Genomic DNA, 14,729 nt, shown 5'->3' on the forward strand with positions numbered 1-14,729 from the left:
GTCTGAAGAGATGTTTTTAGGTCAGTTTTGTTTTTTGTGTCCAATTTGGTTGTTGCAACCCCCCCCCCCCCCCCTCAACAAAAAAATTTGCGTGTTGTATTGAAAACAGGTAGTATTATAGATAGCATAATAAGATCTGATGCACTGAAAAATAAATCTGATAACCCTCGTCAGGTCATGCAGCGTCTTGATTTTCTTGTCAGAACTTGATATATCCTATTAATATCTTGCCGGACCCTATTAGCACAGTAAAACAGTACTGGTTCATTACATTCGATATATCTTAAAGTCAGTACTGAAACATAGTATCAATCATGCACAATTTAACTGCAGAACAGTTTTTTGCATGATTTTATGCTGAACATTAAGTAATAATGTTCATATTATATTCATACACAAGTAATACAATTTTTGTGAAGTTTTCAAAAAACAATTTTTAAATTTTGAGTGATGTGGCAAATTGCGAATGATAGTGATTAATCTGCAAATCCAGGTGCAGTCCTGGAAATCCAGCTAAAGCAGTCATTAACTGTAAAAACCAGTTATAATAGTTAAAACCAGTAAAACTGCCTAACTACCAAACAAGATACTTGTTTTAAAGATCAAATCTGGCCATTAGCCAATGGAAATTTGAAGAAAAAAATCAATTTAATTTTGAAAACTGAAACTACTATGATTCAGCTCTGCTTTTATGATGTTAATCTGAGTTGTTCCGCCACGATTCAATGCTAGGATCTTAAAATAATCACGATAATCAATTTCTTGAAACTCAAGCAAAGATCTTGCAACTTTATCTACCGCGGCATTTTCTTGCCAAGAATCTTATTAAAAAGATCTAATAAAATTTCATATTGACGGTGGTTATAAACCGTTCTTATAATCTGAAGAGGGGTAAAAATTGAAAAAACATTGCTTAAACTTAAAGACTCCGGCTGATTCAAACAAATTGTCTTGGATCTGTAATTTTTCAGAGCTCTGATAATATCAGTTTTCGAAGTGGTCCAAAAAAACGCCAATTTATACGGTACAGCGTAGGTGGAAATACTAGTTCAAAAGCAGATGTTGGAGGGGGGGTGTGTTTTTTTGGGTGGGGGGTAGAGGGGGTGGAGTGAGAGGGAGGGGAGAAACAGGTGTTAGTTGTTTTTCACAGGAGTGTTTTCCTCATCAGCTGTTGAGTTTTGAGTAGTGGGTGTGACACACCCCTCCTCTCCTTCACCCGCTGTATACGCAGGTGGCAGTGACTGTGTAGCGATGAGCGGTAGAATGTGTGGCATGGATCTCCTCGTCTCTCGGGCCCTCCAGACTGCCTTGATTAGACTGGCCGCATCATCCTCACTCCACACCTGGGGTGCGTCCGGAACTGCTCTCAACAGCTTCATCTCAAATCACATTACAGCCTTTCAATTTGTGAACCCTTCTGACTTAACTAAGACTTTAGAGGAATTTTATTGCATTTAATGTATATAAATTTGAGTGAAAAAAAACGTTAGAAGTCTTAGTTTCAGCTCTAAGTTTTCTTAACAAAATCTACTTGCGTGTAGTTCTTATGTCTTTATCAGCTCTCATAGACTGGCAAACTTTATACTTGTCTATCGCAACTACTTTTTTTAAACGAAATCCCAATATGTATATTCAGAAATAAAAACCAGTGTTTAATAAATACACGTTCACTAAAAAATAGATTGTACTTGAACAAATCTGTTTTTATGATAACACTTTCGAGGAAAATTTCAACTCGTAATTTCGGTGGTTTTGCATCATATGTAAAAGTAGGGCGGAAAAGGTGTTTTTTGTAACCACTTTCTATTAGGATGTAGAACGATCTCTTGCGATTACATGTGATACGGCAGTATTCACTTTATGAACTGATACATTTCACACAAAACAATCGAATCAGCCCTAATCGACATGTTTTTTTCACGTTTTGTGGAATTTGACCACTAGGACATTGGATATAAGTACAAAAGAGTATATAGTTTCCTTTGTCCTATAAACACATTTGTATAGTTCGTTTCTAACATTACTTTAAAAACTCTAACGCTAAGGTCTCTTGGTTTAAACTTAGATTTTGATAAATTAAATTCCAAAATTTTGAATCTGATCTTGAACATTAACTGTGAGTAAACAAATAGCACGAACACGAGCAGAGAAGTTTGGAGTGAAATCTAGTTCAAATTTGCTATATAAATAAAAGCGAAACTTGCTTTGCGAAGTTTTATACTATTGAGAAGGACCAAGAACGAATAACGGAGGATATGACATGCAGTGAACCCAATTTGATTACAGAGATAATAAGAACAAAAAAATTTTCAAAAATCCATGAAGTTTGGTTCAGGTGTCTCCCTCAAACGTTAAAAATGAACTACTTAAAACCCCAATCGTTATAAAAAGTTGAAATTTTTTCGCTGTAAGCAATTGCATGTTTGGAGGAATTGAATGGTGTTTTCAGAATTGAAATTGTATATTTAGTCTACAAAACAGTACAAAAAATGAACAAAACTAAAAACGTGCTCCCAAAAACTTCATGACTATTTTTGGAATTTTCCCGGTCATTGCCATGAGCAGGGATAGAAAGCACAATAGGAGAAAAATTCATTTGAAACAAAACAAACTGTAAATAGAACATTTTAAACAATTGTTTTTTCATGCGCTTCGTTGGAACATCTATTTAGATCATTAAAAACCGACACATTCACGTCGTGTTTCTTCAAGATTTTTATCTCTCAATACATGAAGCAAACTCGTTGAAAGCGTTAGAGTAGAAAGTATCAAAATTACAAATAATATTCAGCAAAAAAAACTGGACGTTCTGTAAACCAAAATGTTTCAAAGCCACGTTTTGAATGAAGACATTGAATTGCGTAGTAAATTTGATTTTTGAGAAGGATAAAAAGTTGAAGTTTGTTCCCAAGAACTCATCAAGACTAAATTGAAGGGTAGTGACGAGTACAAGTGTTGTTTGGAAGAGTTTTGCCAAAAAAAACCTGTTTGTTGAATACATAAATGTCCGAAATTTCATCACCTCCCAATTTCTCGTAATTGTAATTAGTGTTCTTTTTTTGGAGTCAAAACTTAACTGTTGACTTCTTGGACGATTGTGCTGACACTGAAAAAACAGCGAGTTTTTTCCGGAATGTCCAACGTGAAACGAGAACAATTCTTCCTATTGAAAAACGTGCTCCAACTAAAATGACTCAAACCGGCTGCATGTTCCTAAGGAAGTGTTTTCTCAGAAAATCAGGTTTGCAACTTCCTCTATCATTGTTTTTAGAAAAACAGTTTAATTGAAGTTTTTGAAAAACTGCTTTATATGGACATACGAGCGTAAATACATATTAAAACGGAAGAGATTGTATAATTAAGAAACAAAAGCATGCAAGTACACTTATGAAAGTGATCAAGCACGTGACATGAGTTTTGATGAGTCATGAATATGCTGAGCAAATTGGAGTACAGATATAAGGTTAAAATGAGCAAACTTTTACATCAGACAATTTGATTCTTAGGATCAACATTTGTCGCCCACTATTGCATTTATACGATAGGTCAAATTGTTCTTATCGAAACGATACTTTACTAAATGCTGATAAAAACAAATAAATTTTAGTACTCTTAAGTAAGAGAAAGAGAGAGAGAGAAAGAGAAAAAGAACGTTCGAGAGGAGCTTTTGCTTCTCAATGAGAAAAAATTATAGTCATTTAGTGAGTTCTTTGCGAAAGAACATTCTTGCGTAGTTGCACTGAGTGAAACTGCAGATTTGGACAGAATCCTTAGTTGCAAGGATAATAACATTCTAGCTAGGAGCAGAGCTATTAGGATGCAGATTTTGTTTGTATTATTTGGGCTATTAAGTCAATTGATTGAGTTAAGCATAGTCGTGTGTGATTGATTGAACTGAGTTGCTGGTGTTACAGTCGTTGAATAATAATTCAATTGTTTTTGGGGACAAAAACAGTAAACTCCAAAGAACAAAAGGAGCCACAAATCAATTTTTTTGGAATTTCGATAGAATTTTGGTCTCTAGCTAGTCCCCCAGTTGGAAGCCTTCTAACAATAAAATTTCAAATTTCCACCACCTTTATTAAGATACATTTTGCATAACTGACGGTGGTGAACGAACCAAATTGATCTGCCTAATTTGATAAGGGCACTGGTTTGGCATGATCTGTAAAGGGATCACATTTTTGTGGGGAAAAAAAACTTTTGACCATTACATTAACACGAAACGTATAAAAAAAAATTTTTGCCATTATTTAAGAAACAATTCAATTCTGTTTGCCGTGGTAGCAGTTTTAGGGTTGCGATAAAAAATTACCTCTTTAGAGTTCTCATCAATGTTGTTGTTTGTACACATACTGTCCACAGCTGCCACTTTTGTAGCTGTTCCGCTGAGTCCCTCAGGCAGACAACTTTTTGACCTCAGTGCTCTGTTACGATTTCCACTGCTGTTCTTTTCTTTCTTCTCTTTCTTCTTATCATCTTCATGCTCACCGCTGAAAGTGAAAAAACTTCATTATACAATACCATTGCTAAATTTGTTATAAATTTGTTAGCTTTCATTTTTACATAATCTTGAAAGAATTCTGCTGAACTCACCATCTGGGAGACTAGCCATTTTCAGGCAGAATATTACAAGATATCAATTTTAACGATAATCTCACAAAAGAAATTTCTCTGCTATATATTTTCCTGCTATTATTGTTACTCGCTTCATTGAGCCTAAAAATTTTCTACTTTTCATATTTTTCTACAAAACCGAATGAATTGTTGTCGTTTTTTGCCGTTCACACGTTTTACATCTTTGACATTTTTTTGCAATTTTGTTCTCTCGCCGAACACTGATAACAGTTAAGTAGTTCCATGTTAGTGTTACACTATACAACATACCCGGCAGATTGCCGGAAAATAGCCGCCGTTGATTCCCATAACTCGCCGTTGATCCAAAAACATTCTATGTGCGATTTATTTTGATGTCATTTCGTAGTTGAACATACTCTTGTCTCTCAGTGAGAGGCTACAGGGTCTAGTATGAATACCAATAAGCATTATAGATAGTAACTAAAACTTATGAGAGCAAAGTTCAAGTACCAGGCATCTAAAAAAGGCTTTATGGGTTTATCCCGTTTCTATTTCTGATTTGATTTTTTTATATTGACTCTCTTCATTTTGAATTGCTTTGCTGAGCAGCTGCTGTTTAAAAGGACTTTGAGCAGAATGACAGAAGGGTAAAACTAGCCTAGAGAAGTCAAAAAGATTTCACGCAAAACGTCGAAAAAGCGGCAAAAAGGTAAACCAAAAAAAAGTTCGACGAAGTATAAAAACATAGCAGGACAAGTTCTGAAATACAATCCAACAAATTGAATAAAAAATTGCGAACTATGGTACCTGACCAGCAAATCAATTGAACAATCCCAGCCAAAATAAAACCTCAAAAATTGAAACTAAAATAGTCAAACAACTAAGCAAAAAAATAATCGTTGCTCAAACTCTTGAAGCTTTTACCCAGAAGGCCCATTATGATACAATTCGATACTTTCTTTAACTTACGCACAAACTTTTAAGAGATTCATTATCCAGTAAAGGAAGATAAGCTAGAAATCTGACAAATGCATCAAAAAGATTTAAATTGCAAAGTTTAAAGAAAGTTTTTAAATTTCGCAGAAAAAATATTTATAAACCAATTCTTTGTCTCTGTTTTTGTGTCATGTATACCATCTGCAAGTCGTTAAATAGTTTCGTTGGCCAGTAAAGATCGTTACAATCAGAAAATTGTCAAAAATCAGAAAAATTAAAACCAATTAAAATTTTTAACAGAATCTTGTTAAAATTCGATAAATTAATGTCTTCAGAAACATTTCGTTGTCTCCAGAGATTATCTAGTATCCTTTTTAATTAGTTTAATGTCTTAAATAAATGCCTTAAATTAATCCTTTTAAATTCCTTAAATATTTTTATTAGCTCATAAATCTCCATAGATTTGGAATTTGACAAAAATCTTCAGAAAATTTCAAAATTGAAAATTTATCAAAAAATTGATGAAATTCGTGTTACTAAAATTTTGATAACCAATCCATTATCTCGAGCAACTATGTATTATCGTTTTACCCATTGCTAGAGGGAGTTTTGGGGCCCATGATGTCGGAAAAACTCGCTGTCGGAAAATTTTCAAAAAAGCTTGCAAAGAAATGCAAGCTTTATTTAAAAAAAACTGTCAAAATTTGAGACATTAAAAATTTAAAACTCTTTCCACGCCACTAGAAACTGTGCAGTAAACACTGGAGGAGGTTCGTTGGCCCTCGACGCTTGAGAAAACGAAAAATGACAAATTTTCAAAAAAAAATTAAGAAAATTGCCAGTTTTATCAAAAAACTGTTAAAGTTTGGGATATTAAAATGTTGAAAACGGTACCACGGCCAATATTTTTAGAACCCATTATCAAAATCCTATGGGATGTTTCCTTGCACCTTGGGCTGGAAATACTTCGATAATGACAATAAAAGTTAAGAAATTTGAAAAAGAAATTTAAAATTTTATTAAAAAAATTGCTAAAATTCGTGATGTTAAAATGATGAAAACCATTCTATTACTACTAGAAACTATGCAATAACCTATTATAAAACCCTAGAGGAGGTTCTTTGACACCTAGAGCTGAAAAAACTGAAAAAATGACAAACATTTTCTAAAAACATGAAAAAAAATTGTAAAAATTTAGTATAAGTTTTAGAGTTTATGTTATAAGTACCAAAACATATAGCTCTTAAAATGGTCATAAAAAATATTTGGTCTTGCAAAAGACCTTTATGAACTCGTAAAAACCTCAATTTTGGACTGCTTCAAAAACAAATTCGAAAAATTAAGAAAAAACGAGAAAAATTGCAACTTTTTTGAAGCGAAAACTCTTAAAAATGACCTTTTATCCTTGATTTACGGCCTTCCCAGTAGCTCTAAGCACTTGAAGGACTACTAAACGCGGCTAAGGGCCTCTCATTAAACTTGATGCCCGCTGAGCTTTACCTTTTTATCCCGTTTTCAAAGCTCAAAGTCATGAAAAAAGGTGTGAAAACATCTTACAAAAATAAAAAACATAGCAGGACAAGTCCTGACGTACAATTCAAAGAATTTTCATTATTTTAGCAAACAACTGGACCTAGAACGGACAATGGGTGAAATGGGAAAACCATTTCTAAAAAAATGTCAGATGAAAAAAACAAAAAAAAACAGAAAATCAATGACAAAATGCTGCTAATGAGAACAAAAAACCACTAGTGAGATATGTAATTTTGATTCTAACAGAAAACTAGGTCTAGAATGAGCTGTGAATGGATTGGGAAAACTATTTAGAAAAAAATCCGATCCAAAAAATCGCAAAAACAGTAAAAATCAGAGTGAAATTGCCGCATGTGAACAAAAAACCACTAGCGAGAAAGCGAATTTTTGTTCAAACAGCGTTTTCTCACTCTACTTTAATATTAGAGCGAAAAAAATTCACGCCGCAAAAGCACTCGCTTTTTCGCTCCATTTCCTGTTTCGGCGTGACCAAAATCACCACTCCAATTTTGACTTCAAAAATCATGAAAATGTGTGAACAGATCTTAAAAAAAAAGACAGCGCCCCAATACAATTCAAATTCTTTGAATTGTAAAAAAACAGAGCACCAATATAATCCAATTCTTGGATTGTAAAAATAGGAGCTCTATAATAGCCGGCTGAGAAGATTAGGGCGGCTATTAAAAAGAAAACTGTTCTGTATGTCCAGTCTAAATCAACGCTGATCATAGAAAATAAGGCTGGATCAAAATTTTTTCAGAGCTTTTATCATGTCAATTAAAATTTGGGCACAAATCAAATCAAGTCGGAAGACTTCGTTTGTAAGTTGGGTCAATTTTTTCCAAAGGTCACTCCGCAAGAGGAACGTTTTGTATATATCTCTCCGCATCACTTCCTATAATCATAAGAAACTCCTCATAAACAACTTTTGCTACGCTAAGAAAAATTTGTTTGGGCCTAATTTGTATTTCAAAGGAGACGTGATCATCTTGTTTTCTTAACCTTCGGAGTATTTAAGCCTGATAATAATTTTTATAACTTAGTAGTTTTCCACTGGAAAAATTTGGTCAATATATCCGTTTGATTTCGGGCAGACAAGCGGTAATTTTACAATTTGGTTTCGAAATCGCAAGTAATTAATTGTATAAGTTTCTCGTTTGCTTTTTTGAGCACCAATATTTAGTTGGCATTCAACGGTAAGAATTTTCCGTCAATTACTTGCTCATTTCTTTGGACAAAAGAAATTCGGGTAATTGAATTACTGTCTAATGACAATAATAATGTTTTCTTTATGAAGCTGAGAGCAATCGTAGATATTGGAAGAGGAACACAAAATTTGGCATATTACTGAAAAAAATAACATTAAATTGCCCAAATTGCTACAAAGGAGATAAATTGCCCAACAAAGAACTTTGAAAAATTAAAATAGAGTAGTTACCCATAATTTGAAATCTCTATTAACGTTGATATTTAACGTCTCTAAATACAAAAATTCACCGCTATAAAGACTTCGGCGTGTTTTTACTTCATTCGCAATCAAACATTTATGTTTACATTGCACTTTAACCATACAGTGCTGAATTTCACTGTGCGTCAACTGCGGGCTGCTTCCTTCAGAAGAATTCAGAAAATTGTTTTAAAACAAGGAAGTATGAGAAATAGGGAAATATGACACAACGAAAAATGTCTTAGCGTGATATGTTTATTTAAAAAGTTATTTCGAGATTCGATATTTGTAATTCTTTTATGAATGGTAAAACAACCTTCTCATTAAAATGTCAAAAAAAACAATTGCATTAATCGAAAATTTAGAATGCAATAGCAAAAGCCAAAGAAAGCGGAAACCTTCCAACAGAAAAGTTCTCTTTCCAAATTCGACAGAAATTGCATAGTTGGTCGTCTCTACATGCACTTTTTTGGTGCAAATTTTATCTCAATTCTTTCCGTAGGTAAGAGTAGAGTGTTTGAGAGGAACTGTTACAGTTTTCCAGGTCTTTTAGTTTTCTGATTAGACTGGTAATTTTTTATACCAGTTCTTTATTTCATTTTGTTAAGCTTTTTCAGTCAGTTGCGTTTTTGTAATCAAAATAAATGTTTGAAATCAGATTAACAATTTTTGCAAGCATTTTTCAAAACAGCTCGGAAATTTCAACAAAGTTTTCTGTTATCGTAATACAGAAATCAGGTTTTGAACGTATAAAAATCTTATAAGTGCACACTTCGGCCACGGGTCACGTGATCAGAAATGATTTCAGCATGAAGTCAGCCGGGTGAACCCATTACCTGACTTTTATAATTAATACTGGAAGCAATCCATTCTCGACCTTTCATACAGGACGCATCCCAATCTCAAATGTAAACTTATATAACTATGAATGGTCCCACGAACACCTGCGCCTCTTTCCTTAATATCCTCAGTATCTCACTGCTTATTAATTTCCCCCTTGTGATAATAGTTGATTGAAACCTAGTAAAAAATAAGCAGAATGTGAACCCGGCCGAAAAATTCAACACCAATTCCGGCGCTCTTAAAATGTGCGCGCAACTTTTCATTTAGATTTGAAAGTTGAAATAAGACGCATTTTTTTTACAAAACCGCCCCTTGTGCAATTAATAGGGGAGTCAACGAAATTTGTATACATTGACGTTATCGGAGCGGAGTCTGTCACCTAGTTTTTATTGATGTAACACTGCCTAAGCTGAGGTCCCAAACGGAAACCAGTATTTCTAAAACGTCCCACACGGAAAGTACTTATGCCTTCATCATGCGCATTCGAAAGAGCCTATGTCCAGTAGACTTTCCTGCGTTCGAAGTTGTCTAGGTCCAGACTCCGTTCATTTCGATGTGGACACGTCGACTTTTGGTCTCTGACGTCAGCCTTTGTGATAATAAAGCTGATGAGTTTTCACCAACTTTTTCAGAGATTACCACAACTGGGCAAAGAAGCACCATAACCGAAAACCAATTATAAATTTAGAATAGAAAAACTCGGAAGACTTGAAAAAATTTTTTGATCTCTTTTGTAATTCTTGGTTCGTTGTTTCCTATACTTTTCAAAATAAACTTTGGATCTTTTCCGTTTGTGCCCCCCCCCCTCCCCCAGCTTATTGGGTGCATATTATTTGCCCCCCTCCCCCCAGACGCACGTGTCTTTTTTACATAATGATTTACTGTGTAATGAGACGTGCTCTGTAACTGGGGGGTGCATAACGTAACGGGAGGGGGGGGGGCAGAAACGGAAAAAATCCTAAATTTTATTAAAAACTGATTGTTTTTAAATTATAAACTCTATCGAAAAACTCTATTTTTAAGAAAACCTTCTTATTGACTATCAACTTATGAAAGAGACGTGAGAAAAACAAATTCGGATGATATGTACTGTAAAATTCTACCTTTTGGCTCTCATTTTGGTCTCGTCCTTCTTAAAGACAAGAAGAGTATCTCGTTTACTGCCGGACCCCTTTTCTTTTGCCTGTCTTTCCGGCGATTTCCAACACCGAGTGAAACTGGTCAAAATTGATCCTTTTCGCTTAGACTGTTTATCCAAGTCAGCCTCCGACCCCCTGTTGTTATTGTTATTGTTGTTGTAGTTGTTGTTGTTGTTGTTGTTTCTGGCGCTGTTGTTGTTGTTGGTGTTGTTTTCTATGTTATTATTTAACACTATGACTTGGGACTCCTGGTTGAGCTCCATTTTGGGAATAAGGAGAGCAAACAAAGACAGCAAATAAAATTAATAAATATGAAGAATACACCTTGCGTGATGCAAATATAATCCCACTTAAATCCTTCAAAAATACAAGACGGCGTGAAGTGTATAATGTTTTCAAAATGGGTAAAAAATGCTATCCTTACAAGTATACAGTATCTTTTTCAACTATTCCTTCATTTACATTGAAGAGGAAAAAGTGAACAAGTTGTGAATAAACAAAATGCGTTGTTTACACTTGTAAAAGTAAACCAAACAGGCTGAAATCTTGTTTACGTTTTGGAAAGAGGAAAAGGGGTAATTAACGATATAAGGAAAAGGTGACAGTTCCTCTCAGGGTAGAAAATGTCGTTTCGCTTGATGGGTAATTTTTCTTTGATTGCTTTTCTTTAAGCCATTTTCCGCCAAAGAAATATCCATTTCACGCGCCATGGAAAAATTATTTGTTCGCCATTCTTCCGTCGGTGGAAAAAGAGGTTGCTGGAAGAATAGTGGGAATTAGAAATTTAGAATTGTGGTTCGAACAGATAAAAATATATATCTATCTATGCAATTAGTTCTACAATGGAAAGGTGATTGCTACCGACTTGGGAATTAAGTAGGAGCAGGAATATTTGAGGCAAAACGCAATCAGCATTAATACCTTTTTGACGTCCAAACAGGGAAAATTTTGCCTTGTTTTTTCAGGAAAATTTTGATAAATCGATTTCAAATTCCGCATGTATTAACTTGATGAAAGTGACTTCAAACGATTGCATGTATTGATAACGTCAAAGTATTTTGTAAGGCTGTTATTCTGGTGATAAAAGTGTAAAATTACGACATCTGCTTTTGTTCACTCTTTCTGACACGGAATTTCTATGCTATTCATCTTATCGACCTTTTAACGAGCTTCTCTTTGATGTATATCTATTGCGCCTTTCGCGAGATAAATCTGCAACATTTTTAAAATGATAACTCGATCACCAACTACGGTAATAAAAGGAATTGCTTCCACCCCCTCACCCCCCCCCCCCCATCTACCCTACAACCCGCCGTAACTATAATTCTTTTATTGGATGTGAGAACTAACTAACTATAATGCAAGTATTTGAACTGATAATTGTTTGTTTGCATAACAGAATACCATAATGCGAGAGGAAAATAGCATTTACTGTAAATATACACCTATTAAAAAGTTGTAAAAAAATATCCACTTTAGATGGTTGGGACTTACTGGTGGGGGGGGGGGGGGGGGGTGGAGTGACTAACAATTCCTATTCCTAATAAAACTAATTTTACCTGTTGTTTTAACAAATATATCTATATGAATCTTTTTGAGTACATCAATGAATAAAATTGATAAAAATTGATTCTACATTAGTACAAACGCACTATGAAAAAAAGCTCTGCAGGTTAATACTATAATATGATAGACACTATAGTTGGATATACGACTGAAAGTAAACAGTGAAATCGCTGGATGTTGTTTACAATTTACCGGCTGGCTGCTTTTTCGAGAGGAAGTAATAAATTTGCTGTCTGGCGTTTGATGCCCTATTGGTAAAAATGGTAAAAGTATAATTTTATGAATGGTTTGCACCTGCAGAATATTCTTAAAGGAACTCATGAACTAATAGAAAAAATACGCAAGTTAGAAACAAGTGAAAGGGAAAATTTGATTTATTTCGCCAAATTATGGAAGATCTTGATTGTCCTAATATAACCAGGGATGCGTGGCAAATTCAGTATCAAGCTCAAAACATATATATCTTGATCCGTGTGGCTAAGATCTTGGTAACAGACGTAATGTCTTAAAATTTATGCAAACATATTGCATGGTCATTTTTTAAACTTCAATTACGCCGGACAACGCAAAATTTCATAATGGGGGGATGTGGACAACAATGATGAAACTTTGTCACGTTTTCTAACTCTGAGTCATTGTTTCTCAGCGTGATCAGTCGATTTGTTAATCGTGGATGACGGTTACATGAAAATTTACCCAATTCCATTTTACCCAATGCCGTTATACCCAATTATCCTATTGCAATTTAGCAGTCGCTATCACCAGGATCTATTTAATTGTTTATGTGGACAATTTAATCCCATGTTCGGTTGTGATAGCCTCATATGAAGTCCCACGGGCATTTAATTATATAGTCGGCTAAATAGCCGTTTTAACCCAATAGGGTAAAACCCCATTGCAACCTAATTATATAGTCGGCTAAATACCCAAGGGGGTAATTTAGGTAAGTTGGCATTGGGTAAAATGGCATTGGGTATATGACAAGTCGGGTAAAATGGCATCAGGTATAATGGCATTTTTAGCTAGAATTAATTTTTTGCTAGAAATAATTTGTTGATTACTCGAGAGTAGATTCAAAAACTTTATTTTTCTAAATGAGAACCCTAATTTGGGTAGTTGTTACGCTGCTGACTATCTTCCCGACCCACAAATCGAATTGTGAGGGAAATATCTGCAATTAATAATAAATTAAGCTCTAATTGACCTAATGATAGCTATTATGAAAACGAGATACCTGAACTGTGAAGAACTGTGATGGTGTGGGCAACCGTGACAAAATTTTGGTGAAACTTTTCAGCTTTGTTAAAAAGCATTGTGCTCAACAGTGGCAAATGTTTTTTTTGTAAGAAAATCTAAACTGATTCCTTCTACAAAAACTGTTGGCCGCACGCTTCAAAATATAATTCTAAAACGTGCTTGTAGTCTTGCTCTCTTCCGATAACAATTTTCTGTCAAACATCACTTCCTTGAAAAGTTAATTTAGTGACAATTTATGCTAATTTTGCTCTGGACTTGAAATGTGGACAGCGTGGCGTGGAATATATTGTTTTTAGACCCCAAATGCCAAGAAATGTATAAAAACTCAAAGCCCCTATTATTATTTGAATCGTCCATGAAGCACCTGCACAGACAGGTTGACCAAAAAAACAGAACCATTTTCAACTCAAGGATATACGCGATGACAGAACGATTGTTGCATCTTTCTTCAAAACAGTTATGACCTTTGCCTCGATATTTTGTAGGTTTCATGTTTTAAAGGTAAAAATTTGGTACATATGAAAGAAATTCATTCGAAGTTTTCAATTGCAAATCATTATTAGTTTTTTTGTAAATGCAGAAGTCAGCTGAAGAAAACTCTTTGACTAAGTTGGACTAAATTCAGAATCGATTTTCAATATAATTATATGCGAGGAATTTTTTTTCTGCCCGAACTAACGTACTGGGGAGTTTCCATGTTAAATTCGAAGCTCTAAAGCTTGTGCGAATATTGAAAACTAGAAAATAACCAAGTTAATTCTTTATTTTTTTCCAAATCTTTCAATTCTAAGTATTTTTACTGAAATGTGAATTGAAATTTCAGAAAAATATATATGTCACTCAGTTAAATGAAAAATTAAATAATTGCTATTTTTATAAATTCTTAGATTTTAGATTTGAGAAATTTGGTATCTTGCTATGTATTAAGTAGACCATAAACAATTTTTTCATAGGTAGAGATTTTGAACAAGAAATTAAGAAAATTCGCTATTTTAGTTTTCTTAAAATTTCGCAACCTGCCCTTACGCAGAAACTAATTTTAAATTAAGTGGAAACTGTTTTTCTCTAACTTTTCCAAGTAATGGGTCAAATATTTATAATATCTATATCTAATTCCAAGTAAGTTTTCAAATCAAATTAGTTAGATTGTAACGGCTGCTCTCCTATCAAAGTTAAGGAAAACTTTACACCGCCCCGTTCGTTTCAGCGGTTTCAATTCTGTCCGGATATTGTGTTTTTGCAGTTAACTTTGTGAACTGTATTATCCGCTATACTGTAGATTACCGTTTCATTACTTGTGGTTCAATTAGCGTGAGTAATTAACTGCTCAGCTTTGCTGTATAACAAACTTGTTTCTCTCGGAATAACAAAATAAATCAAATTGAAACAATCAAATTTTGCTTGAGTTTTGGTTAATAACTCAAGTTATA

The 14,729-nt window shown here is 34.2% G+C and overlaps 1 protein-coding gene across 2 annotated transcripts; it reads right to left on the reverse strand.

The window, feature by feature from the left end:
- Window positions 1–1,009: 1,009 nt before the first annotated feature.
- LOC142355373 (uncharacterized) lies at window positions 1,010–12,142 on the reverse strand. 2 transcript variants are annotated; one of them, XM_075407570.1, is made up of 4 exons: window positions 12,036–12,142; window positions 10,441–11,723; window positions 4,316–4,493; window positions 1,010–1,373 (listed from the first exon to the last, which is right to left on the reverse strand). In XM_075407570.1, the coding sequence occupies exons 2-4, from the start codon at window positions 10,737–10,739 to the stop codon at window positions 1,134–1,136; spliced, it is 717 nt and encodes a 238-aa protein (XP_075263685.1). In that variant the 5' UTR covers window positions 10,740–11,723; window positions 12,036–12,142; the 3' UTR covers window positions 1,010–1,133. The 2 variants fall into 2 exon arrangements, with proteins under 2 accessions (XP_075263685.1, XP_075263684.1); XM_075407569.1 differs by having other exon boundaries at window positions 1,013–1,379.
- Window positions 12,143–14,729: the final 2,587 nt, after the last annotated feature.

This window comes from Convolutriloba macropyga, unplaced genomic scaffold (genome assembly GCF_964194025.1).
Source record: "Convolutriloba macropyga unplaced genomic scaffold, txConMacr16.3 SCAFFOLD_775, whole genome shotgun sequence".
NCBI classification, from domain to species: Eukaryota; Metazoa; Xenacoelomorpha; order Acoela; family Convolutidae; genus Convolutriloba; species Convolutriloba macropyga.

Bases quoted from the DNA above. Each gene is read 5' to 3' on its own strand.
- LOC142355373 (XM_075407569.1), bottom strand. From the start codon at position 10,739: ATGGAGCTCAACCAGGAGTCCCAAGTCATAGTGTTAAATAATAACATA. The intron at 4,494-10,440 runs GTAGAATTTTAC...TTTCACTTTCAG, and splicing joins ACCAAAATGAGAGCCAAAAG to CGGTGAGCATGAAGATGATA. The intron at 1,380-4,315 runs GTAATTTTTTAT...ATGTGATTTGAG, and splicing joins TTGATGAGAACTCTAAAGAG to ATGAAGCTGTTGAGAGCAGT.